The following is a 25509-nucleotide window of genomic DNA, read 5'->3' on the forward strand; positions in this document are numbered from 1 at the left end:
AACAGTATAGAGATTCTTTAAAATTAAAAATAGATCTCCCCTATGATCCACTAGTGTGATTACTGGACATTTATCCACAAGAATGGAAATCAGAATCTTGAAGAGATATTCTCATTTCACAGCACCATTATTCATAATAACCAAGAGGTGGATATAAGCTAAATGTCCTTTAATGAATGAATGGATAATGAAAATGTGGACTATACATACAATGAAATATTCTTCTGCCAATAAGAAGAAAGAAATATTTTCAAATTCTAGAAACAGATGAACCTTGAGAACTTTATGCTAAGTGAAATAAGCCAGCCACAGAAGGAAAAATATTACATGATTTCACTCCTCTCAGTTACCTTATAGACAGCTCATAGACAAAAATGTGAGGTGTCCAAGGTTGTTTTGACTATTCAGAGTCTTTGTGCTTGGGTCGGGAAGGTCCCCTGGAGAAGGAAATGGCAACCAACTCCAGTATTCATGCCTGGAAAATCCCATGGACCGAGGAGCCTGGTGGGCTACAGTCCATGGGATCACAAAAAGTCGGACACGACTGAGCGACTTCATTTCATTTCATTTTCTATTTCTGTAAAAAATGCCTTTAGGATTTTGATAAGAATTGTATTGACTAACATGAGCAATTTAATAATATTAAGTCTTTCAGTTTTGAACATGAGATATCTTTCCATATCTTCAGCTTCTTCAATTTTGCTGAGCAATATTTTATATTTTCAATGTATGAGTCCTTTGCCTTCTTGCTTAAGTTATTGCTAAGTATCTTGTTCTTTTTGATGCCGAGATAATACTATCTCTGTGTGCAGATGACATTGTTTTAATGTGTGTGTGTGTGTGTAACTGTGCTCACTCATGTCTGACTCTTTGTGACCCCACGGACTGTAGCTGACTGTGCTCCTCTGTCCATGGACTTTTTCACGCAAGAATACAGGAATGGGTTGCCATTTCCTTCTCCAGGGGATCTTCCAGACCCAGTGATCGACCTGGGTCTCTTTGTGTCTTCTACATTGGCAGTCAATTCTTGACCACTGCACCAAATGGGAAACCCATATTAATATCTAGAAAACCCTAAAGATTACACATACACATAAACTGTTGGAAATAATAAATGAATTCAGCAAAGTCTCAGGATTCAACACCTACAAAAATAAATTGTGTTTCCATATTTTGATAATGAAGCATCTGCAAGGAGTCTTGGTCTTTATTTTAATGAACTCATAAACATTCTTTTAATTAATGTGTTCAGAATATTAATATTTAATGTGGTTATTGATTCAGATTATCTACCATAGTCATTACTGTTTTCTATTCATTGCATTTAAGTTTTGTTTCTTTTTTGTCTTTCACTCTTTTCCCTTTCTTCTTTGGTTTTAACTAAGCATTTTGTATAACTCCATTTTCTCTTCTGTCTTAGCACGTTGATTATATTTCTTTTCTAAAACTTCAGTTGTTGACTTATAGTTCACAGTATGCATTTCCAACTAATTCAAATCTAGCTTCAAATTGTACTACACTGCTTAATTCGAAGTTCAAGGACCTTAATGGAATGTTCCTAATCCCTTCCTTCTGCTCAGCCAACATTGCATCTTTCATGTCACTTATCTATATGATAAAAATCACCAAATTTCTCAACGTTAAGGCTGTGAATATTCTTTAGACAGAAATAAAAAAAACCTCCCAGCCTGGCCTTTTCTGACATCCAGGCAGGTTCTCCAGGGAATCCCATGCTTGACATCTAGTGGGTAGCAGACAGGCTGGGCTCCAGCCCAGAGAAGAACAGGCTCAGGTGGGAGAAAGTTGGAGAGAGGGGAGGAGGAGACAGGACCTGAGGAAAGGCAAGGAGGGGTAAGGTGGACCCGGTGCCACAGGGAGCCAGGGGTGGGGCTTAGGTGAGCGCTGGGGGAAGGGAAGAGCAGTGGTGGGAGGAGGGAAGGGCGGGGTGAGACAGTAGGATGGGGCGGGGCCTGGGAACCCGGCTGAGAGCTCGGAGGCACCGACCCTCACAGAAGAGAAACCAGACGTCGCAGTGATGCTGGAAGCCCTGAGCTCCCTGGCGACGGCCCTCTGGGCCGCGCTCCGTCCTGACACCGTCCTGCTGGGGACACTCGCCTTTCTCCTCTTTGTTGATTTCCTCAAAAGGCGGCATCCAAAGAACTACCCGCCGGGGCCCCCCGGCCTGCCCTTCGTAGGCAATTTGTTCCAGCTGGACCCTGAGAAGGTGCCCCTGGTCCTTCATCAGGTAGGAGCAGGCGAAAGTGTCAGGGCCACGTCTTCACCCTGACCTGCAGGACAAGGGCCATTCTGGGTACTGAGGACAGGAGACTGAGGGGGCTCTGAGGTTAAATCGGAAACACGGGTACACCCGACGTTGAACTTCTCTTTCCTTACCATCAACTGGAATGATTCCAGCTGTACTTTCTAGGGGTGAACTGCTGTTAACTGTTTACTATTTAAGAATCCCGCCTCCATGCGCTTTGGGGGAGGGAGGGGCTGCAGGTTTAATGTACAAAGCAAAACTTGCTTCTCAGTGCATCTAGCTGATGCAAAGAAGTGTAAATATTGAACTGTAGCACTCATCTGAAGTCTCATATCCTTCCAGGAGCTTGGTTATCTGCATAATTTCTCTCCTGTTAAGGATATTTGGATAGAGTATGGTTCAGAACCCCCTCTGCATTCTCAGTAAATGTTTTTGACTGACTAGGTGACCCTGTGTTTTCTCTTCAGTTTCTTTTATTTCTTTTATTACAGTTTCTTTTATTTTGAGGGTGACAGATATAATACATTTGTAAGTCATTTAGTTGTGTCTTGTTGCGTATTACTGGGACATTCAATTTATAGTATGATAATTTTGTCTTTTTAATAATTTTATCCTTGGTAGGGGGAGGAGGGATGCTATATTTCCCCTTTTGGAGGTTCCCTTTTCTAACTGTAAAATGAGGATGTGTGTGTGTGTGCCTAGTAGCTCAGTCCTGCCTCTCTCTTTGTGACCCCATGAATAGTAGCCTGCAAGGGTCCTCTAGCCATAGGATTTTTTCAAGCAAGAAAAGTGGAGTGGGTTGCCATTTCCTTCTCCAGGGGATCTCTCAGACCCAGGAATCGAGCCTGAGACTCCTGTGTCTCCTGCACTACAGGTGGATTCTTTACCTGCTGAGCAATCACCACCTAAATCCTCACCATTTTTCAACCACATTGCTTCCATCCCCACAAGGACAGAGCCCCTCACTTTCAGGATCCTCCATAAACAGTCCACTCTCACTAAAGTATTAATTTAAAAATGTCATTAAGTAGCATTAAGTTATATGATTAGAATATAAAATTTTCAAGCTAAAATGCTAGGATACTAAACCTGCACCTTTCTTTAAGAAATGTGTTTTTTAATTTCCAAGTATTGGAGGATTTTCTCTTTTCTTTCTGTTAATGATTTACAGTTGGCGTTCATTAGGATCAGAAGACATATACTATATGATTTCAAATTTGAACAAATGTGTAAAGGTTGGTTTTATGACCCATGATAGACACTTAAAAAAAAAATTCTGCTGCTGCTGCTGTTTGGAGCGCCCTGTACTATATGTCATTAAGCTTGAAAAGATGAGTGTGTTCTTTGTGCTTCCATACCCTTGCTGACTTCTTATCTACTCATTCTATCAATTACTAGGAGAGGCGTGTTAAGTTTCCAGACATAATTAGAGGCTTATTTCTGCGTTTGGTCAGTTCTGGTAGTTCTACTTTATTTATTTGGCAGCTCTTTAATTTGGCTCATGCATATTAAAATTGTTATGTCATCTTGGTGAATTGGCTCTTTAATTATTATACAATGTCATTCTTTATCCCTGATGATTGTCTTTGCCTGAACTTTATTTGATATAATATAGCCACGCCAGCTCTCTTTTGATTAGTATTTATGTAGCACATGCTTCTCCAGTTTTTCACTTTTGACCTACTTATATGATTATACTTGAAATGAGTTTTTATATATAACATATAAGTGGCTCATTGTTTCATTCTACCAATATCTTTTAATTGGTGAATCTAGATCATTTGTATGTAGTGTAATTTTTGTTGTGGAAACACTTAAGTCTGCCATTTTACTATTTATTTTCTATTTTTCACTTTGTTTTTTGTTCCTCTAGTTCTCCTTTCTCCTCTGGGTCACACGAATATTTTTTAAGAATTCCTTTTTAATTTATCCATAGTTTTTTTTTAGTACATCTCTTTATATTGTGCTCTAAGTGCTTGCTGTAAACCTTACGTGCTATGCAGTCAGTCAGTTCAGTCACTCAGTCGTGTCTAACTCTGCAACCCCATGGACTGCAGCATGCCAGGCTCCCCTGTCCATCACCAATCCCAGAGCTTGCTCAAACTCATGTCCGTTGAGTCAAAAACTAAGTGATTTGCCTAAGTTATTCAAAATTGATAATGGCCAAACAAGGACTTGAAACTTACATCTATCTGGTCTTTACTTATGCTACTTTTCATGATATAGGTAGCAGGTAATTGATTTTTCAGGGTTTCATTTAGCCAACAGGCATTTATGACGTACTTATCGAATGACAGCATAATACAAGAGAGTATGTGATGAAATGTGTGGTATAAATTTTTGATAACCAAGTGAGATGTCATTAAGTGGTTCACTGTGAATAGGAAACCTTGGGGATAACCTCTGTAGAATGCTGAAATAAATTTGAGTGAACTTGAACAGAATGGTAGGAGAGGGGTTGTGTGGAGTAAAGTGGACAGGAGATTTTTTAATTGGAGAAGTGACAGGAGCTGAAACAAAGTGAGAAGGCAGTGAAGAAACTGGCTTATCTGTTTGGCATGATGAGAACCTTCTTAATTTCCCATGCCCCATTTTCTAAACATTTTCTACAATAGCTGTCTGGCTTATTTTAGAATCATTTATGTGAATAAGAAAAAAATCTTACTGGACTATGATAGGGAAATGGTATCACTCTCTGGCCATTTCCCCTCTATTTCTTTGTCAATATCTTTCAAGAATTATTTGCTAAAATACACTCTAAATATATTAATAATAATACATAATTTTATTATTAAGTTTAGTGTTATGATTACTAACAGCAGAATCCTAATAATGAGATTTATAACAGCTCTCATTTTATACCTTTAGAAACTGAGACAGAGGGAAGTTATGTAGCTTAACCAAATATAACATGGAAAGTAAACAGTGGAAGCTGGATACAAAGCAATTTGTTGGCCTTCAAAATCCAAGTTCTTAAACACTCACCTTTTGACATTAAGACCTTCTTGGTCTAATTCTAGCACCTTTCCGACACTGTATCCCAGCTCCCTACCCAAGTGAGATGTATTCTCTGCGGGCACCTCTCCTAGCCCGGGACACACCCACACACCCTTCCTTAATTAGTGCTTCCTCCCTCTTCCTCTCCCTGCCCCATTACTCTCATTCTCAGTTTACTGCTGTCACATCCAGTAAACTCTAAGTTCTCCGTGCTATTTCAGCTTTATGTCTTTGTCCTTAAATCTCACAAATACCTACAGTCCCATATATTTTTGGCACTTTGGCTAAGTTATTTCTCCATGACTCATTTTCCTTACTAAAACATGACTAACATCATTACTGCCATAAGGTGGTGTGAGGGAAATGAGATAAAAGGTGAAAGGTGGTTAGCGTGGCACCCAGTGGGTGTGGCTGGCTGTGACCTCCGGTGCCTTTCCCCTGTACGTCTTCCCTTTGCTCTTGTCCTGTCTGCCCCTTGAGCAAGTGCACCTGTGCTCCTTTGCTCACGGAGCCCATGCATTCCCCAGAGTCTAGAATGGCCGTCTGCCAGTATCAGAAAACAAACTGTCTTTCCTATTGTTGTCCTCTTTCTTCCTCACAGAAACTTTTTTCCCCTTTATTAGGGGTGTAGAGAGCACACTGCCCTGCTTGTGAGATTTTAGTTCCCCGTCCAGGATTAAACCTGTATCCATGGCACTAAAAGTCCAAGCCCTGACCACTGGACAGCCAGGGAATTACCCCTCCCAGAAACTGTAAGGGAAGAATAATTTTCTCTCTCTTACAGCTGGGGAGCACAGGCTCCAAAAAAAATGAAACAACTTTCCCGAGATCTCACAGCTAGCCAGCCGTAGAGTTAACTTGGCTCCAGCTAGTGTGTTCTTGTCTATGACTGGCCCTAGCCCTGTAATGAATTTTTTGCCACCTAGAACCTGTTGAAGAAGGGGACACTGTCTTGTGGTTAAACAGATATGATTTACTATGAAGTCCATGCTTTCTACCCCAGACATTCACTAAACACATCTCTGCCTTCTCTGGTGAGTCACATGGGCTGAATTCTCTCGCTTCACTAGAGTCTAAGATGCTTGAGGTTAGAGACCTTGCTTATTTTATTGTATCTTTATGCCTTATTCTCAGGATACATATGCTCACTCAATCCAAGTAAGGTGAACATATGGATGAGTATTTGTAATGAATGCCTGTGTCCTGTAGTAGATTAAACTGAAGTCTAGTTGAGACCAAGAAAAATGGAAACAGGCAGAAATATTTCCAACAGCCCAAGGCGTGCGCGCGCGCGCGCGCGCACACACACACACACACACACACACACAAATTCCCCTTAATATAGGCTGCCAAAGCTCCACATACCCTCCATTCCAGGACACACAGAGATGTGCATATGTAACTGTAACTTTTCTACTATTTTTCAGTTTGTGAAGAAATATGGGAATGTTTTTAGCTTGGATTTTGGTACAGTTCCTTCTGTTCTTATAACTGGATTGCCCTTAATTAAAGAAGTGCTTGTCCACCAAGGCCAAATCTTCTCCAACCGCCCTATAGTGCCTCTCCAAGAGCACATCATAAACAACAAAGGTAAGCTGTTACACTGGTAAGTGTATGTTTGATATTCTTGTGGTCTGTGAAAGTGTCTCCAACAATCCCAGGAGCCAAGCTCCTCATAAGGAACCTGAGTGCCCGCGTTTCCCTGTTGAAGGCACCCCCTCAGGGCACCTGGCAGAGTCAGCTCTAATGTCAGGGATTTGGAGGAAGCGACATCACCTGCATGAACTCACTCTGGATGCTTTGATAAATAAGTATCCTCATCACTCAGTGATGTGATGTGTTGTTTAAGCAGAGAAAAGGCAATGCATCCTCAGGCTCTCTTTCTGCTTTCCCGCTCAGATCTCTTCCCCTAGAAATCGGATGTGGATCAGCTTGTTCCTGTTGATTAAGTGATCCCTTCTTGCCTCCAGTTCCTTATGCTCTATTTTAAGGCTGTGCCCCAAAGGTATCTCAAGCCTTCTATCTATGTTAAAAGAGTTTGGCGTGAATACTTAGAATTGTCACTAAATAAACTTCCATTTTCAAAAATCTAAATGCAAAACTTAAATCTATACTTCTAACAAGACAGCATTTTTTTTTCAGGTATTTCTCAATCCCGCTTTGAAATAGTTCACCCATTATTTTGCATTCATTTACTCCATCATCTGCCGTGTGAACCTAGTAAGACTAGGCACCAGTGACAGAGTAGTGAGTAGAACAGAAAAAATTCTTGATTTTTCTGTAAGCTACATGCGATTAAGAAAAACAGTATCAAGTAAGCTAATAATTTAAGTCCTCGGTGTTATGAAGTTAAGAGCAGGGTTCACTTAGTATGGGTATCGAATCTGGTCCTGAGACTCAGGAAAAGCTATTGTAAGTAAATGACAAGTAATCAAGTGAAGAAGCAATCCACTAGAGGGAATAGAATATGAAAAGTTTATGAGGTGGGAAGAAGGACAGTGAATTGAGGAATTGAAAGGTATCCAGTGTGGGAAGAACAGAGATTAAATGGAGATAATTAAATGAAGATGAAGATGCTAAGTTTGGCCAGAAAGAGTTCATGTTTAAGGATGTTGCTTTTATCCTAGTAACGAAAGAGGATTCTGAATGGTTTAAGTAGAAAAAGAAATCATTGTATTTACATGCTACATTTTAAAGACTTCTCTAAGCTATAATGTCAAGAATGGAATAAAAGGAGTAGGAGACTACTGTAGCGTTTTAGGTGAGAGAGGGTGGTGGCCTGGATTAGGGAGTTATCAAGAAATGGCAGTTCAGTAGGTTAGACCAGGAGACTGACTGTGAAAATATATGGATTTAAGCTATTCAGGAGGCATATCCAATAGGATATGATGACCTAGACAGAGGGAGAATGAGGTAGACACCCAAATGAGTACGTAAAGGAAAGAAGGAGGATATGAAGAAGGAGAAGGTGTTGGCTGGCCTGGATGGGGAGTTGTATGGAGCAAGTCATGAATAAAATCATGAATATGCTGAGTATAAAGCCAAGAGAGTCAAGCAGACAATTGGTTACGTACCTGCAGCTGAGGCACAGATAGAGATGTTCACATCAGTAGATGTTATTTGAAATATTTGGAGCTGATGAGATTTCACAGAAATGGAAGATAAGGGTAAGAGAGAAGAGGGTTTGACCCAAGCTTGAAAAGGCCCATCATTTCAAAATTTGATAGGAGATAAGTTAACTGAAGGTATGATGATTTCTGTGAAGTCAGAGAATTAGCAGAAACGTCTGGAGAGTGTGGTGTCCTGGGCACCACTGGAAAAGAGTGTTTCAAGAAAAAAGCATCTCGTGCTGTTGACACATCAACATGAGGCTGAAAAGGATCCTGGACTGAACAGCAGGGAGGGCCACTTCACTAAGGTGGTGGAAGTGAAAGGGAGATATTAGAAGGAGTGGAAGAGTGTATGGGAATGAAGAATTGAGAGGGTGGTGGTCTCATCTGTGTTATAAAATAAATGAAGTTCTCTGCACACCTCATGATGGATTTTTTATCCTTTGCCTGTGATTTTCTTTCTGCACACATTCACAATTCTTTGTTTTCTTGGGTGATTCATCTATTTTTTAAAGATATTTAAACTCTCTCCTTATGAGTTTTGATTTTGTCTAGTCCATTAGTGCATACTTAGTACGTAGCATAACAAATACTTAAATATAGTATGTGACAAGTAATCAGAGCATGGGCATCAGGGTCAGGCAGGCTTGAAAATGAATGCCTGTTTAACTGTTCCAACTGTGTAACCTTGTAGAATGTACTTTTATCTCCTGTGCCTTATTTTTCTCATCAAAAAATGGGGGGGCTGATTTTACACTAATGATTTAATCAGAGAGTATCTGTGAGTACTAAATCCCAGAATGCATTACAAATGCTAATGTGCACAGCACTGCAAGCAATCAGTAAATTCAAGCCATTATATTCTTGCTTAGGGACTATTTCTCTGATTAGTTTTCAAGTACCTTACAGCCCTTTTTCTTCCTTTCATCTGATACATCATGGGTCTTGTTGGCTTTTTTTCATAATCTTGGCCTTCTTTTCCCAGGCTTGATCATGTCCAGTGGCCAGTTATGGAAGGAACAAAGAAGGTTTGCCCTGACAACTCTTAGGAACTTTGGTTTAGGAAAGAAGAGCTTAGAGGAACGCATTCAGGAGGAGGCCTCCTACCTCATCCAGACGATAAGAGAGGAGAACGGTGAGCATGTCATAGGACAGGTGCAGGGACTGTGGCTCATACTTTCACTAACTAGATGTTCATCAGTGCCTACCTGCCTTTCCTGAGCCCAGAATTGTGTAGGGTGCTGAGGGGATGACAGGGAACAGCTAACCATGACCTGCCCTCATGTGGCTTGTGAAATAAGGAAAAGATTGGTATTAAACACATTATTGGTTTCAAATACTGGTCATCAGTTAGACTTGCCAGGCATTGACTGAATACTGATTAGACCCTGAGGGTGTCAGACCCGGGGTCACAGTCTCAGAGGTGGTTCTGTAGTCAGTGTGCCATACATCACACAGAGTAGCATCTCTGTAAAATAGAAGCAACCCTATCCGAAGGCTCCATTTCTTCTCCTGCCTCCAGGACAGCCTTTTGACCCTCACTTGACAATCAACAATGCCGTTTCCAATATTATTTGCTCCATCACCTTCGGGGAGCGCTTTGACTACCAGGATGATCAGTTCCAGGAACTGCTGAGGATGCTGGATGAGATATTAAATCTGCAGACGTCAATGTGCTGCCAGGTGAGGCAGTTGTCACTTGCTATCTTTCATAAAGACATTAGGCTGATGTCCATCACAGGTTAGATTGGGTCTTTCTTTCCTTTTTAACTAATGTAACCTTTTAAAATTGACTTCAGCACAAACCTGTTTGAAATCGATCTGTTGACTTTACTGTTTTTGATTCTTATTCTATTGTTCATGTGGACACATCCACTCCTTTCTCTTGCATATTCACCTGTTTGTAAAAATCCTTAAAGATTTCCACCTGTTGCACTATTTCCATGCCCATCCACACTTGTTATTACCAGTTTTCTAAATTTGTAGGATATGGATTTAAGGGATTCAACACTCACCCCATCCTTGGTAGTCCCTGCTGTCTCCTTTTGTCCTGCTAGGGTTTTAAGTCTGTCAAAAGCTCTGCTCATCTGCTTGGTCTCTTAGGCTCTTTTCTTTATTTGGAAGGTACTTCTAGGGGAAAATCAGCCCCAAGTCTTGAGGTAAATCCTTGTACACCTAAAGGACGATTTATTTGTAATCATTTTTAACAAGCAACACTGCCCGGAGTTTGATGGACCCATCTCACCCAAACTGATAAAGCAGTTAGCATGTTTCCTGGCACATTAAAGGAACATAATGAATATGAGCTACTAGGATTATTGTTGTCAGTATTACTTTTGAATAACATTCCTTATTGTCACTTCTAATCATGCTAAACCCCAGCCCCTGTTCAGTAATTCCGTTTTCTTCTGTCCTATTAAGACAGAACCTAGGAAGTTTGGGACCTCAGTGAGCATATATTGACTATTCCCAGGGAAAAGAAATTCCGGGGAAGGTTGGATGAGTCAGGAGGCAGGGGGTAATATGCATTTTTTTAGAGACCCAAAATAGATCAGGCAGTTTACCCGACAATTTCACATACTTTATTTCAGTCAGTTTTTTTACAAAAATCCTTTAAAGATGAAATGGAGCATCCTAATGTGTGCAAGTAGATATGGGAATGCTTAAGCAAATCCGCATAGTGACCCATTGGCTGTTGTTAAGTGTGGAATAGATCTCATGTAATTAATTGAGTAAGGAAAATAACTCTGGTGCCCCAATGGCAGTGGGTTACACTAAGTCCTTCAAATTACATCATCATCTTCATTATTGTCATTAATATCATTATTATTCCCAAAGCCTTATAGCTAGAAAGCGATAGAGCTAACAGTCAAAGGCATGTATGTTTCATTTTAAGTCTAGGCAATTTTCCATTATGTTGGGCTATCCGTTTTCTACCAGATATTTTTAGTGAAAATATATCCAAAATCCACTTAGTTTTAAAAATGTCTTATCCACATGAAGAATACATCATAATGCATAGATAGTCAAACATGCATCTATGTTGAACGTAACTAGCTACCTAGCTAGAAAGAGGTGTTTTATGCACACACAAAGATATATACACGCATAGTAGAGAAAAATGCCATGAAAAAATAATAAAAGGAAGTAGGGGGATGGGAAGAGGTTCCAGAAGTACTGCATTATAGAATTATCAGGTAAGATATCTCCAAGCAAGTGACACTTGAGCCTACCTGAATGAAACCAAGGCTAGAGTTATACAATTTCCAGAGGAAGACCAATCTTCATTGAAGGAATAGTGAATGGAAAAACTAAATGTTGTCATTCTTGACGTTGTCACAGAGACCAACGGAGCTGGACTAGAAAGACCAAGAGAGAGTAAGATGGCAGCGAGGGATAGCAGAAGAGGGGACAGGAGGGTGAGAGGCCAGCTCATGTGGAGCTCCAGGCCAGGAGAATGATGTAGAATTTCTCTAAATGTCATGGAAAGTCATTGGAGGATTGAAAGATAAATAGTGAAATGATCTGATTAAATTGTTAAATGATGTCTCTGGCAGCTCAGTGGAAATTAGACTGGGAAGGGGGTTGAGGACAGAATCAGGGAAATTGCTGGGAGGCCTTAAAGCACCTAGGTAAGAAATATTGGAGCTTTGTCCTAGAATGACAAACACATGGAGTACTGAGAAGTGGTCTGAAAATGGTTCTATTTTGGATGGAGTGCTGAAATGCTTTGCCAGAGGGGAAAGAAGATGGGTGTGACAGAGAAGATGAGACAAGGGTGATTCCAAGGGTTGAGTGTTAGCAAAAAAAAATACATATAGAAATACAATGGTTTCTTTGTCTTCAAAAGTAGAAATCTGGTACCCACTTGTCTCTAAGACTGTTTTGTTTTCTCCATCAGCTCTACAATGTTTTTCCAAGGATAATGAATTTCCTTCCGGGTCCGCACCAAGCACTCTTTAGTAATATGGAGAAAATGAAGATGTTTGTTGCCCGTATGATTGAAAACCACAAGAGAGACTGGAATCCTGCTGAAGCAAGAGACTTCATTGATGCTTATCTCCAGGAAATAGAAAAGGTTAGGGAACCTGAGTATTTTCCTGAGTAGTGTTCTTAGAGAGCAAATGAGGCAATTCTGATATCTTATTGCTGCTATAAGAAATCACCACAAACTTGGTACTTAAGACAACCAACATTTATCAAGTCAAGGTTGGGCAGGGCTGGCTCTTTCCAGTCTTTAGGGCAGAATCCATTGACGGGATTTTTCAGAGTCTAGAAGCTACCTGTACCCCTCAACTTATGCCCCTTTCCTCCATCTTCAGAACCATCAATGTAGCTTCTTCTCTTGCACCATCCTCACGTATTCTCTCAATGTGCAACTTGCCTCCTCTTACAGAGACTCTTCTGATTATAATGGGTTCACTAAGATAATCCATATCAAAATCATTAATTTCATCATATCTACAAAATTATATCTGTCAAAAATTATTTACCAGTTCCAGAGATGAGACATGAACATCTTTGTGAGTCATTATTCAGCCTACCAGAGGGTTGGAAAAATAGAGACACTATTTCAGAGTGTGCTGCTGCTAAGTCTCTTCAGTTGTGTCCGACTCTATGCGACCCCATAGATGGCAGCCCACCAGGCTCCCCCGTCCCTGGGATTCTCCAGGCAAGAACACTGGAGTGGGTTTCCATTTCCATCTCCAATGCATGAAAGTGAAACGTGAAAGTGAAGTCGCTCAGTCATGTCTGGCTCTTCGTGACCCCATGGACTGCAGCCCACCAGGCTTCTCTGTCCATGGGATTTTCCAGGCAAGAGTACTGGAGTGGGGTGCCATTTCCTTCCCCTATTTCAGAGTGTAGGAATATCATTAACTCAGAATACAGATACATTCAAAATAAAGATATTTGTTTAAGAGTATTTGGCTTGAGGTCTTTCAGTTCAGTTCAGTCGCTCAGTTGTGTCCGACTCTTTGTGACCTCATGGACTGTAGCACGCCAGGCTTCTCTGTATAACAACAGTTCCCGTAGCTTAATCAAACTCATATCCATCGAGTCAGTGATGCTATCCAACCATCTCATCCTCTTTTGTCCCCTTCTGCTCCTGGTTTTAATCTTTCCCAGCATCAGGGTCTTCTCAAATGAGTCAGTTCTTAACATCAGGTGGCCAAAGTATTGGAGCTTTAGCTTAGCATCAGTCCTTCCAATGAATATTCATGACTGATTTCCTTTAGTATTAACTGGTTTGATCTTGCAGTCCAATGGACTCTCAAGAGTCTTCTCCAACACCACAGTTCAACAGCATCAATTCTTTGGCACTCAGCTTTCTTTATAGTCCAACTCTCACATCCAAACATGACTACTGGAAAAACCATAGCTTTGACTAGATGAACCTTTGTTGGCAAAGTAATGACTCTGCTTTTTAATATGTTGTGTAGGTTGGTCATAGCTTTTCATCCAGGGAGCAAGCATCTTACTTTCATGGCTTCAGTCACCATCTGGAGTGATTTGGAACCCCAAGAAATAAAGTCTGTCACTGTTTCCATTGTTTTGCCATCTATTTTCCATAAAGTGATGGGACCAGATGCCATAATCTTCATTTTCTGAATGTTGAGTTTTAAACCAGGTTTTTCACTCTCCTCTTTTACCTTCATCAAGAGTCTCTTCAGTTCCTCTTTGCTTTCTGCCATAGGAGTGATATCATCTGTGTATCTGAGGTTATTGATATTTCCCCCAGTAATCTTGATTCCAGCTTGTGCTTCATCCAGCCCAGCATTTTGCACGATGTGACCTGAATATAATTTAAATCAGCAGGGTGACAATATACAGCCTTGACATACTCCTTTCCCAATGTGGAAACAGTCTGTTGTTCCATGCCCTGTTCTAACTGTTGTTTCTTGACCTGCATACAGATTTCTCAAGAGGCAGGTAAGGTGTCTGGTATTATCATCTCTGTGAGAATTTTCAACAGTTTGCTGTGATCTGCACAGTCAAAGGCTTTGGCTTAGTCAATAAAGCAGAAGTAGATGTTTTTCTGGAACTCTCTTGCTTTTTTTTAATTAATTTTTTTATTGAAGGATAATTGCTTTATAGAATTTTGTTGTTTTCTGTCAAATCTCAACATAAATCCACCATAGTTATACATATATCCCCTCCCTTTTGAACCTTCCTTCCATCTCCCTTCCCATCCCACCCCTCTAGGTTGATACAGAGCACCTGTTTGAGTTTCCTGAGCCACATAGCAAATTCCCATTGGCTATCTATTTTAAATAAGGTAATGTAAGTTTCCACGTTACTCTTTCCATAGATCTCACCTCTCCTCCCCTCTCCCTATGTCCATAAGTCTATTCTCTATGTCTGTTTCTCCATTGCTGCCCTGTAAATAAATTCTTCAGAACCATTTTTCTAGATTCTGTATATATGCATTAGCATATGATATTTATCTTTCTCTTTCTGACTTACTTCCCTCTGTATAATAGGTTCTAGGTTCATCCACCTCATCAGAACTGACTCAAATGCATTCCTTTTTATGACTGAGTAATATTCCATTGTGTATATATACATGACTTCTTTATCCATTCGTCTGTAGATGGATATCTAGTTTGTTCTGCCGGGGTCCAGCCCCGGCTGATCCAGGGTATTCGAAGCGGGGACAGCATCGGCGAGGATCAGGATACAATAGCTTCAATTAGATATTAATTAGAGATGTAAAGAGTAATAGAAAGAGGATAGCTCAGTAGGAAAATTCAGTGGAGAAAAGAGGCTGAGTAGCTTGGTTTACGCGGGAGACCAATAAAACTTCAAGACAAGAAGTTTGCACCACTTACGTAGGCCGCAGGCGTCCTTCCGTTCTCCCAAAGGAGAGGAGACACTGAGGCCTCCCCGGTCAGATCTTAGAACCCCAGGCAAAATTAGTAAGCATGGTGGGTTCTGCACTCCAGATTTAGACTCAGCCACAGTGAGAGAGAGAGCGACATGGGGAGACCAGTATTTCGAGAAACTGATCCCAATTCTTTATTTTCCATGGTCTACTTTTATACACTGAGAGGTTATGCAAAAATCACATGGGGTCAGCAGTCCTGACTTTTATCAAGTCAGGTGCTTCATACAAATGTATACGGAGGTCTTAGGGGTGTTACATCATCTTCTGGACAGGCAGCCTGCTGACAATTTATGACCCTCTCCTTGTGACAGCGGTCAGTCAACCAGGACACTTATTTCTCCAGGGGTGATTATTCTTAAAACAGATGCCACCCAAATAAAGTTACATTCCTATAGGGTGAGGGTGTAGTGGGTTTTAGTTAAGGAAAGAATTTACTTAGCCTAAGGTCTAACGTGATTAATATCAAAGGTTAATACTTATTTCTTCTATATATTCATTAATGTGTGTAAGGGCAGGGGATATGGAGTCTTAGCAACAAACATTGGCTCAACAAATGAAAAACCCTTCACCAATACAATTTCTAATCAGCCCATTATACTTATACTAATAGTTTTCTAACTTTTCTAAGGAACCTGTTTTTAGAAGGTTTAAAGCATCTCATGCTTCTCATGGTTGGGAGGCTGTGAGCAATCACATGTGGCCGGACAAGCCTGTCAGGCAGGCTAGAGAACCTTCAGAGGAGTTTGTAGGTTAAAACACTCTTGTCACGCCCAGGAGTTTTTATTAACTGGAGCTCTAAGTTAACTCCTTCTCCGAAAGAGGTGATGGGGGACAGCCCCCCGTAAAGTCAGAGGTGTAGGTGGGAGCACTAAGTAGTAAAGTAGGCAGGCTCTGGTTATGGGGGTAGATGCTCGAGGATTTCCAGGGGGACTCCTGAGGCTCGATCCCGCCTTTGTGTATGTCGAGCCTCCTTCCTCATGACCTTTGCCATGGGCAGAGTACCTCACTCTGGCCCCCAACATTGTTCCATGTTCTAGCTATTGTAAATAGTGCTGCAGTAAACAATGAGATACATGTGTCTTTTTTGATTTTGGTTTCCTCAGGGTATAGGCATAGGAGTGGGATTGCTGGGTCATATGGTGGGTTTAATCCTAGCTTTTTAAGGAATTTCCATACCATCTTCCATAGTAACTGAATCAATTTACGTTCCCACCAACAGTGCAAGAGTGTTCCCTTTTCTCCAGCATTTATTCTTTGTAGACTTTTTGATGATGGCCATTCTGACTAGTGTGAGTGATATCTCATTGTAGTTTTGATTTGCATTTCTCTAATAATGAGAGACATTGAGCATCTTTTCATATGTTTGTTAGCCATCTGTATGTCTTCTTTGGAGAAATATCTGTTTAGGTCTTCTTCCCACTTTTTGATTGGATTGTTTGTTTTTCTGTCTTTGAGTTGTATGACCTGCTTGTATATTATGAAAATTAATCCTTTGTCATTTGTTTCATTTGCTATTATTTTCTTCCATTCTGAGGGTTGTCTTTTCACCTTGCTATAGTTTCCTTTGCTATGCAAAAGTTTAATCAGGTCCCACTTGTTTACTTTTGTTTTTATTTCTGTTACTCTAGGAGGTGGGTCCTAGAGGATCCTGCTTTGATTTATGTAATTGAGTGTTTTGCCTGTGTTTTCCTCTAATAGTTTTATAGTTTCTGGTCTTATATTTAGGTCTTTAATCCATTTTGAGTTTGTCTTTTTGTTTGATGTTAGGAAGTGTTCTAATTTCATTCTTTTACATGTAGCTGTCCAGTTTTCACAGCACCATTTATTGAAGAAGCTGTCTTTGCCCCATTGTATATTCATGCCTCCTTTGTTAAAAATAAGGTACCCATAGGTGCATGGGTTTATTTCTGGGCTTTCGATCTTGTTCCATTGATCTGTATTTCTTTTCTGTGCCAGTACCATCTTTTCTTGATGACTATAGCTTTGTAGTATAATCTGAAGCCAGGAAGGTTGATTCCTCCAGCTCCATTCTTACTTCTCAAGATTGCTTTGGCTATTCAGGGTCTTCTGTGTTTTCATATGAATTTGTTCTGGTTCTGTGAAAAATGTCTCTGGTAATTTGATAGGGATCATATTGAATCTGTAGATTGCATTTGGTAGTATAGTCATGTTCATAATATTGATTATTCCTACCCAGGAACATGAAATATCTCTGCATCTATTTATGTTGTCTTTGATTTTTCATTAGTGTCTTATAATTTTCTGTGTACAATTCTTATATTTCCTTAGGTAAGTTTATTCCTTGGTATTTAATTCTTTTTGTTGCAGTGGTGAATGGGATTGATTCCTTAATTTCTCTTTCTGAGTTTTCATTGTTAGTATAGAGAAATGCAAGTGATTTCTGTGTATTGATTTTGTATCCTGCAACTTTGCTAAATTCACTGATTAGCTCTAGTAATTTTCTGATACTATCTTTTGGGTTTTCTATGTACAGTATCATGTCATCTGCAAACAGTGAGAGCTTTCCTTCTTTTCTGATCTGGATTCCTTTTGTTTCCTTTTCTTCTCTGATTGCTGTAACAGGACTTCCAGAATGATATTGAATAATAGTGGTGAAAGTGGACACCATTGTCTTGTTCCTGATCTTAGGGGGAATACTTTCAGTTTTTCACCATTGAGAATAATATTTGCTATAGTCTTATCATTTACGGTCTTTACTATTTTGAGGTAGGTTCTTTCTATGCCCATTTTTTTGAAGGATTTTAATCACAAATGGGTGCTGTATTTTATCAAATTCTTTTTCTGCATCTATTAAAATGATATGGTTTTTATCTTTCAATTTGTTAATATGGTGTATTACATTGAATGATTTGAGTATATTGAAGAATCCTTACATCCCTGGAATAAACCCAACTTTATCATTATGTATGAGCTTTTTGTTGTGTTGCTAAATTCTGTTGCTAAAATTTTGTTGAGGATTTTTACATCTATGTTCATCAGTGATATTGGCCTGTAGTTTTCTTTTTTGTGTGTTGTCTTTCCCTGGTTTTGGTATCAGGGTAATGATGGCCTCATAGAATGAGTTTGGAAGTGTTCCTTCCTCTGAAATTTTTTGAAAGAGTTTTAGAAGGACAGGCATTAGGTCTTCTCTAAATGTTTGATAGAACTCTCCTGTGAAGCCATCTGGTCCTGGGCTTTTGTTTTTGGGGAAATTTTTGATCACAGCTTCAATTTCAGTGCTTGTGTTTGGGTTGTTCATAATTTCTATTTCTTGCCAGTTCAGTGTTGGAAGATGGAACTTTTCTAAGAATCTGTCCACTTCCTCCAGGTTATCCATTTTATTGCCATAGAGTTGTTCATAATAGTCTCTTATGATCCTTTGTATTACTGCATTGTCTGTTGTAACCTCTTCTTTTTCATTTCTAATTTTGTTGATTTGATTCTTCTCTTTTTTCTTGAAGAGTCTGGATAAAGGTTTGTCAATTTTGTTTATCTTCTCAAAGAATAAGCTTTCAGTTTTATTAATCTTTACTATTGTTTCTTTCATTTCTTTTTCATTTATTTCTGCTTGGATCTTTATGGTTTCTTTCCTTCTGCTAATCTTTGGATTTTTTGTTTTGTTTTTCTTTTCCCAGTTGTTTTAGGTGTAAAGTTAGGTTGTCTATTAGATGTTTTTCTTGTTTCCTGAGGTAGGATTGTATTTCTATAAACTTCCCTCTTAGAACTGCTTTCGCTGCATCCCATAGGTTTTGAGTTGTCATGTTTTCATTGCCATTTGTTCCTAGAAATTTTTTTATTTCCCTTTTGATTTCTTCAGTCACCTGTTGGTTATTTAGAAATGTATTATTTAATCTCCAAGTGTTTGTGTTTCTTACCATTTTTTCTTGTAATTGATATCTAGTCTCATAGAACTGTGGTCGAAGAAGATGCTTGGTATGATTTCAATTTCTTAAATTCACTGAGGTTTGATTTGTGACCCAAGATGTGGTCTATCCTGGCCAATGTTCCATGTGTACCTGAGAAGGTGTATTCTTCTGCATTTGGATGGAATGTCCTGAAGATATGAATGACATCCATCTATCTAATGTATCACTTAAGACTTGTGTTTCCTTATTAATTTTCTGTTTTGATGATCTGTCCACTGGTGTGAGTGGGGTGTTAAAGTCTCCTACTATTATTGTGTTACTCTCAATTTCTCCTTATGTCTGTTAGTGTTAGTCTTATGTACTGAGGTGCTCTTATGTTGGGTGCATAGATATTTACAATTGTTATCTCTTCATCTTGATTGTTCCCTTGATCATTATGTAGTGTCCTTCCTTATCTCTTGTAATATTCTTTATTTTAATGTCTATTTTGTCTTATATGAGGATTGCTGCTCCAGCTTTCTTTTACTTCCCATTTGCAAGGAATATATTTTTCCATCCTATCACTTTCAGCCTATATGTGTCTTTAGATCTGAAGTGGGTTTCTTGTAGACAGCAAATATGGGTCTTATTTTTGCATCCATTCAGCCAGTCTGTGTCTTTTGGTTGGAGTATTTAATCCATGTACATTTGAAGTAATTATTGATATATGTGTTCCTATTGCCATTTTCTTAATTGTTTGGGGTTTGATTTTGTAGATCTTTTTCTTCTCTTATATTTCTTGACTATATAAGTCCCTTTAACATTTGTTGTAAAGCTGGTTTGGTGGTACTGAATTCTCTTAACTTTTGCTTGTCTGAAAAGCTTTTATCTCTCCATCAACTTTGAATGAGATCCTTGATGAGTACAATAATCTTGGTTGTAGATTTTTCCTTTTCAGTACTTTAAATATATCCTGCCATTCCCTTCTGGCCTGCAGTTTCTGCTGAAAGATCAGCTATTAAGCAAATGGGGTTTCCCATGTATGTTACTTGTTGCTTTTCCCTTGCTGCTTTTAATATTATTTCTTTGTGTTTAGTCTTTGTTAGTTTGATTAGTATGTGTCATGGTGTGTTTCTCCTTGGGTTTATCATCAATGGGACTCTTTGTTCCTCTTGGACTTGACTATTTCCTCTTCCATGTTGGGGAAATTTTCAACTATAATCTCTTCAAAAATTTTCTCATACCCTTTCTTTTTCTGTTCTTCTTCTGGGACCCCTATAATTCAAATTTGGGGCATTTGATATTGTCTCAGAGGTTTCTGAGACTATCCTCAGTTCTTTTCATTATTTTTACTTTATCTGTTCTTCAGAAGTTATTTCCACAATTTTGTCTCCCAGCTCACTGATTCATTCTTCTGCTTCAGATATTCTGATATTGAATCCTTCTAGAGTATTTTTAATTTCAGTAATTGTGTTGTTTGTCTGTCTTGGCTTATTCTTTAATTCTTCTAGGTCTTTGTTAATTGATTCTTGCATTTTCTCCATTTTGTTTTCAAGGTTTTTGATCATCTTTACTATCATTATTCTGAATTCTTTTTCAGGTAGTTTGCGTATTTCCTCTTCATTTATTTGGACCTCTGTGTTTCTAGTCTGTTCCTTCATTTGCATAGTACTTCTCTGCCTTTTCATTATTGTTTTTTTTTAACTTATTGTGTTTGAGGTCTCCTTTTCTCAATCTTCAAGGTTGAATTATTTCTTCTTTTTGGTTTCTGCCCTCCTAAGTGTTGGTCCAGTGTAAGCTTTGTATAGGATGGGATTTGTGCTGAGTTTTTTGTTTGTTTGTTTTTCCTCAGATGGGCAAGGCTGAGTGAGGTGGTAATCCTCTGTGCTGGTGATTGGGTTTGTATTGTTTTGTTTGTTTAGATGAAGCATCCTGCACAGGGTGCTACTGGTGGTTGAGTGATGCCATATTTTGTATTCAAGTGGCTTCCTTTGTGTGAGTTCTCACTATTTGATACTCCCTGGGGTTAGTTCTCTGGTAGACTAGGGTCGTGGAGTCAGTGCTTTCATTCCAAAGGCTCAGGGCTTGATCTCTGGTCATGAACAAAGATTCCTCAAGTGGTTTGCTGTGGTATTAAGTGAGATTAAAACAAATACCCCAAACCAAGAACCCAAAGATGAACCCCCGACAAATGGCCGTTACAAAATCAGGTAAATAATAATCAAAATAACAGAATATACACACATATATATATACCCGTAAGTAAAGTCAAAACAGTCCAATGAAAATAAAGTACAGTAGATTGACCAGGTGAACAAAGGAAATAAAAAATTGTATTTATCAGTTAAGAACAAAACTAACTAAAGCACAAACTGGAAAACAAAACTAAATCAAGGTGCAAATAAAGCAATGAAAGCAGACCTAACAAATATGTTGAGAGGAAAGAAAAGAAAGAATAGATATGCAAAGTTAAATAGTCATGGATGCAGAAGATTTATATACATTAATGATTAACTGCAAAATGAAGAATAGTAGGAAAGGCAAACCAAGGAATAAATGTAGAAAAATATATAGTAGGTTTAAAAAATTAAAAATTAAAATTATAAAAAAAAGAAAAGAAAAAAAAGAAGATTAAAAAAAGGAAGAATAAAGAAAGAAAAAGGAAAACTCCACAGAACTGCAAAAGCCCAATATAGAGGCAGAGGTTTATAACAACAATAAAAAGTGTCACTGAATACACACACACACACACACACACACACACACACACATATATATACACACCCATAAGCAAAATCAAAACAGTCCAACAAAAATAAAGTAGAATAGATTAACCTGGCGAACAAAGGAAACCAAAAATTATATCTACCAGTTAAGAATAAAACTAACTAAAGCACAAACTGGAAAACAAAACAAAAGCAAGGTGCCAATTGGGGAATAAAGCAATGAAAATAAAACTAACAAATATGTTGAGAGGAAAGGAAAGAAAGTAAAGAAAGAATAGATATGCAAAGTTAAATAGAGGTAGATAAAGAAGATTTATATACATTAAAGATTAACTGCAGGGGAAAAGAACAGTAGGAAAAGCAAACAAAGGAATAAATATAGAAAAATAATAATAGGTTTAAAAAGTCAAAAATTAAAATAAAAAAAAACAAAAGGAAAACTCCACAGAACTGTGAAAGCCCAACATAGAGGCAGAGGTTTATAACAACAATAAAAAATGTGAGGAAAAAAAAAAAGCTCAAAAGCTTAATTAGATTTCATAGTGCCAATAAAATCAACAACTACAACAGAAAGGGGGGAAAAAAGAAAAAAAAATCCAAAAGAATCTACAGAACAAATCAAAACACAAGAATAATAAATGTTTTTCCTGAATCATTGCTGTCAGAGTCCTTTTCCTCTCTGGGAGTCACAGTCCACCTCACTTCTCTAGGATGCCCTCCAACACTATGCTGATCTCTGGACCTGCTGTGGGTGCAGCTCAGATTCTAATCTGGTCCCATTCCTGTGTGTTCTTCCCTCCAGTGTCCACAGCTAATAGAACCAGTGCATTTTCTTTTGTGCGAGCTCTCAGTGTCCTTTTACATATTCCATAGGCACAGAGACTGCCTAGTTGATCATGTGGGTTTAATCTGGAGCTTGTACAGCTGGTGGGAAGATTTTGGGTCTTCTTCCTTGGCCACACTGCCCCTGGGTTTCAATTGTGGTTTTATTTCCACTTCTGCATGTGGGTCATCCATCGTTCATTGGGGTTTGCTTCTGAGGCTGCCCTGGAGGACTTGGGTTTGCCCTTGTGAAGGTCAAGTGCAGAGGTGGTCCAGCTGCTTGGGTCACAGGGGTTCTGGCAGCACCAGGTACTCAGAGGAGTTGGCGGCTAGGGCAGCAGGAAATATAGTGCTCTAGAAGAGTATGGCAACCAGTATTGGCCAATACGTTCCAGTATTCTTACCTGGAGAAGCCCCCTAACAGAGAAGCCTGGCAGGCCACAGGGTCTACAGGGTCACAAAGAGTTGGACACGAATGAAGTGATCCTGTTTGCATAGATGCAAGACTTTTTTTTTTTTTTTGGCCTGTGGCAGCTCTGCCCCAGTGAGAGTTGAGCATGAAGGTGGCGCAGCTTCTTGGCTTGCAGGGACCCTGGCAGCACCAAGTGTGTGGGGACACGGACTGCCTCCATCGCAGGAGTTATGACCCTCTCAGAGTCTTTTTTCAAGCCTCTTGTAGCTGGTGATCAGAAGGCCTCTTTAGCCAGCCTTTCTCTGTAGCTCTGCTCATTCAGGCACTTAGAGGGCTCCCTTGCCTGGGGTCGTTTTCTGTTGTTGGGCACGTCAGGCACACAGAGGGGCCCACCTGGCTGGCATCCTACTCTGTAGATCTGTGTATCAGGCACTTAAAGAGGCACCCTGGGTGGGGTCCTACTCTAGTTCAGTGCATCAGGCGTTTGATGGGCCAGCCTCTCTATTGTTCACACCGATGCTGGTGTGTGGGGAGAGAGAGGCTATGGTGAATGTTCCAGACACTACTGCGTGACTCAGAAGTATTGCTTTGCTTCCATGGCTGCCCAGGTTTTCTCCACAGGCATTTCCCACCATAATCTTCTTGTTCACATCCCCTCGATCTGTCTCTCTGTAACCAGCAGCAGCCCTCACCCTGGGATTGCTCCACAATCCCTAAACTCCATCTCTCAGCCATTGCACCTTCCAGGGAACCTATGTCCCTGTCCAATGTATGTGTGGCTGCAGCAAGGACTGTCTGGTTTTCATTCCATTTAGGCTGCCACAGATCAGCTGTTTCACTCTCAGCCTTAAATGTTTCTCCTCTGACTCATACAATTGCCCCAATGTGGGGATAGGACCCCTGCTTCAGTTCCCCCACCGGTTGAGGGCAGGTCCACTCCTAGTTTTCCCCCTCATTCCTTCATCCTACTGAGTTTTGCATGGTTCTGGATATTCTTTTCTGCTGGTCAGGCACTCCTGTCCACTCACAGCTGGTGTTCTGCATGCACATCTCTGTTCGAAGGTGTATTCCTGGTGTATCTGTGGAGAGAGATGTACTCCATGTCCACCTACTCCTCTGCCATCTTATTCTCCTCCTCAAGCTTCTGTGAGGCTTCTTTAAAGAGAACCATAAAGGTGTGTGTGGTGAGCTCTTCAAAGCATTTTGCCCATGGATTGGAGCACGCAGATGTCCCCTGCCGGCTCCTGGCTTGGGGTGGGACGGTGCTGCATCGAGCTCCTTGCAAGCACCCATGGTCTTGCTGATCTGCTCAGGAGAAGCAGTCAGTGTGAATGGTCTCTCTTGCTCTTTTGATGATCCAAAAGAGTTGGCAATTTGATCTCTGGTTCCTCTGTCTTTTCTAAATCCACCTTGAACATCTGGAAGTTCTTGGTTCACGTACTGTTGAAGTCTCTTGGAGAATTTTGAGCATTACTTTGCTAGTGTGTGAGATGAGTGCACTTGTGCAGTAGTTTGACATTCTTTGGCATTGCCTTTCTTGGGGATCGGAATGAGAACTGACCTTTTCCAGTCCTATGACCATGGCTGAGTTTTCCAAATTTGCTGACATATTGAGTGCAGTGCTTTAACAGCATCATCTTTTAGGATTTGAAATGGCTCGACTGGAATTCCATCACCTCTAGTAGCTTTGTTCATAGTGATGCTTCCTAAGGCCCACTTGATTTCACATTCCAGGATGTCTGGCTCTACATGAGTGATCACACCATTGTGGTTATATGGGTCATTAAGATCTTTTTTGTATAGTTCTTGTGTGTATTCTTGCCACCTCTTCATAATATCTTCTGCTTCTGTTAGGTCCATACTGTTTCTGTCCTTTATTGTGCCCATCTTCACATGAAATGTTCCCATGGTATCTTTAATTTTCTTGAAGAGATCTCTAGTTTTTCCCATTCTATTGTTTTCCTCTATTTCTTTGCACTGACCACTTAGGAAGGGTTTCTTATCTCTCCTTGCTGTTCTTTGTAACTTGGTATTCAGATGGGTATATCTTTCCTTTTCTCCTTTGCTTTTAGCCTCTCTTCTTTTCTCAGCTATTTGTAAAGCCTCCTCAGACAACCATTTTGCTTTTTTTCATTTCTTTTTCTTGATCACTACCGCCTATACAATGTCATGAACCTCATCCATAGTTCTTCAGGCACTCTGTCTATCAGATCTAATCCCTTGAATCTATTTGTCACTTCCACTGTATAATCATAAGGTATTTGATTTAGGTCATACCTGGATGGTCTAGTAGTTTCCCCTACTTTCTTTAATTGAGGTCTTTGGAAAGCCCAAATACTGCCTTTTCAGTCTAATCTCTATGCTCTGCCCATATCTGAAAGACCTGTACCCGATAAGAAAAAGAAGCATTGTTTTCTTAATAGCCATACAATGTCCAGTCCACTACTT

The 25509-nt window shown here is 39.8% G+C and overlaps 1 protein-coding gene across 1 annotated transcript in view; it reads left to right on the forward strand.

The window, feature by feature from the left end:
* The first annotated feature begins 1978 nt into the window (after positions 1-1978).
* The window catches only part of LOC109556861 (cytochrome P450 2J2-like), a 36953-nt gene continuing 13422 nt past the window's right edge, over positions 1979-25509 (forward strand). Inside the window, exons 1-5 of the mRNA XM_070786452.1 lie at positions 1979-2245; positions 6688-6850; positions 9356-9505; positions 9893-10053; positions 12272-12448. Of these exons, the coding sequence (XP_070642553.1) occupies positions 2036-2245; positions 6688-6850; positions 9356-9505; positions 9893-10053; positions 12272-12448 (861 nt within the window). The 5' untranslated portion in view covers positions 1979-2035. The remainder of the gene's footprint in view (positions 2246-6687; positions 6851-9355; positions 9506-9892; positions 10054-12271; positions 12449-25509) is intronic.

This window comes from Bos indicus, chromosome 3, assembly GCF_029378745.1.
Source record: "Bos indicus isolate NIAB-ARS_2022 breed Sahiwal x Tharparkar chromosome 3, NIAB-ARS_B.indTharparkar_mat_pri_1.0, whole genome shotgun sequence".
Taxonomy (NCBI): domain Eukaryota; kingdom Metazoa; phylum Chordata; class Mammalia; order Artiodactyla; family Bovidae; genus Bos; species Bos indicus.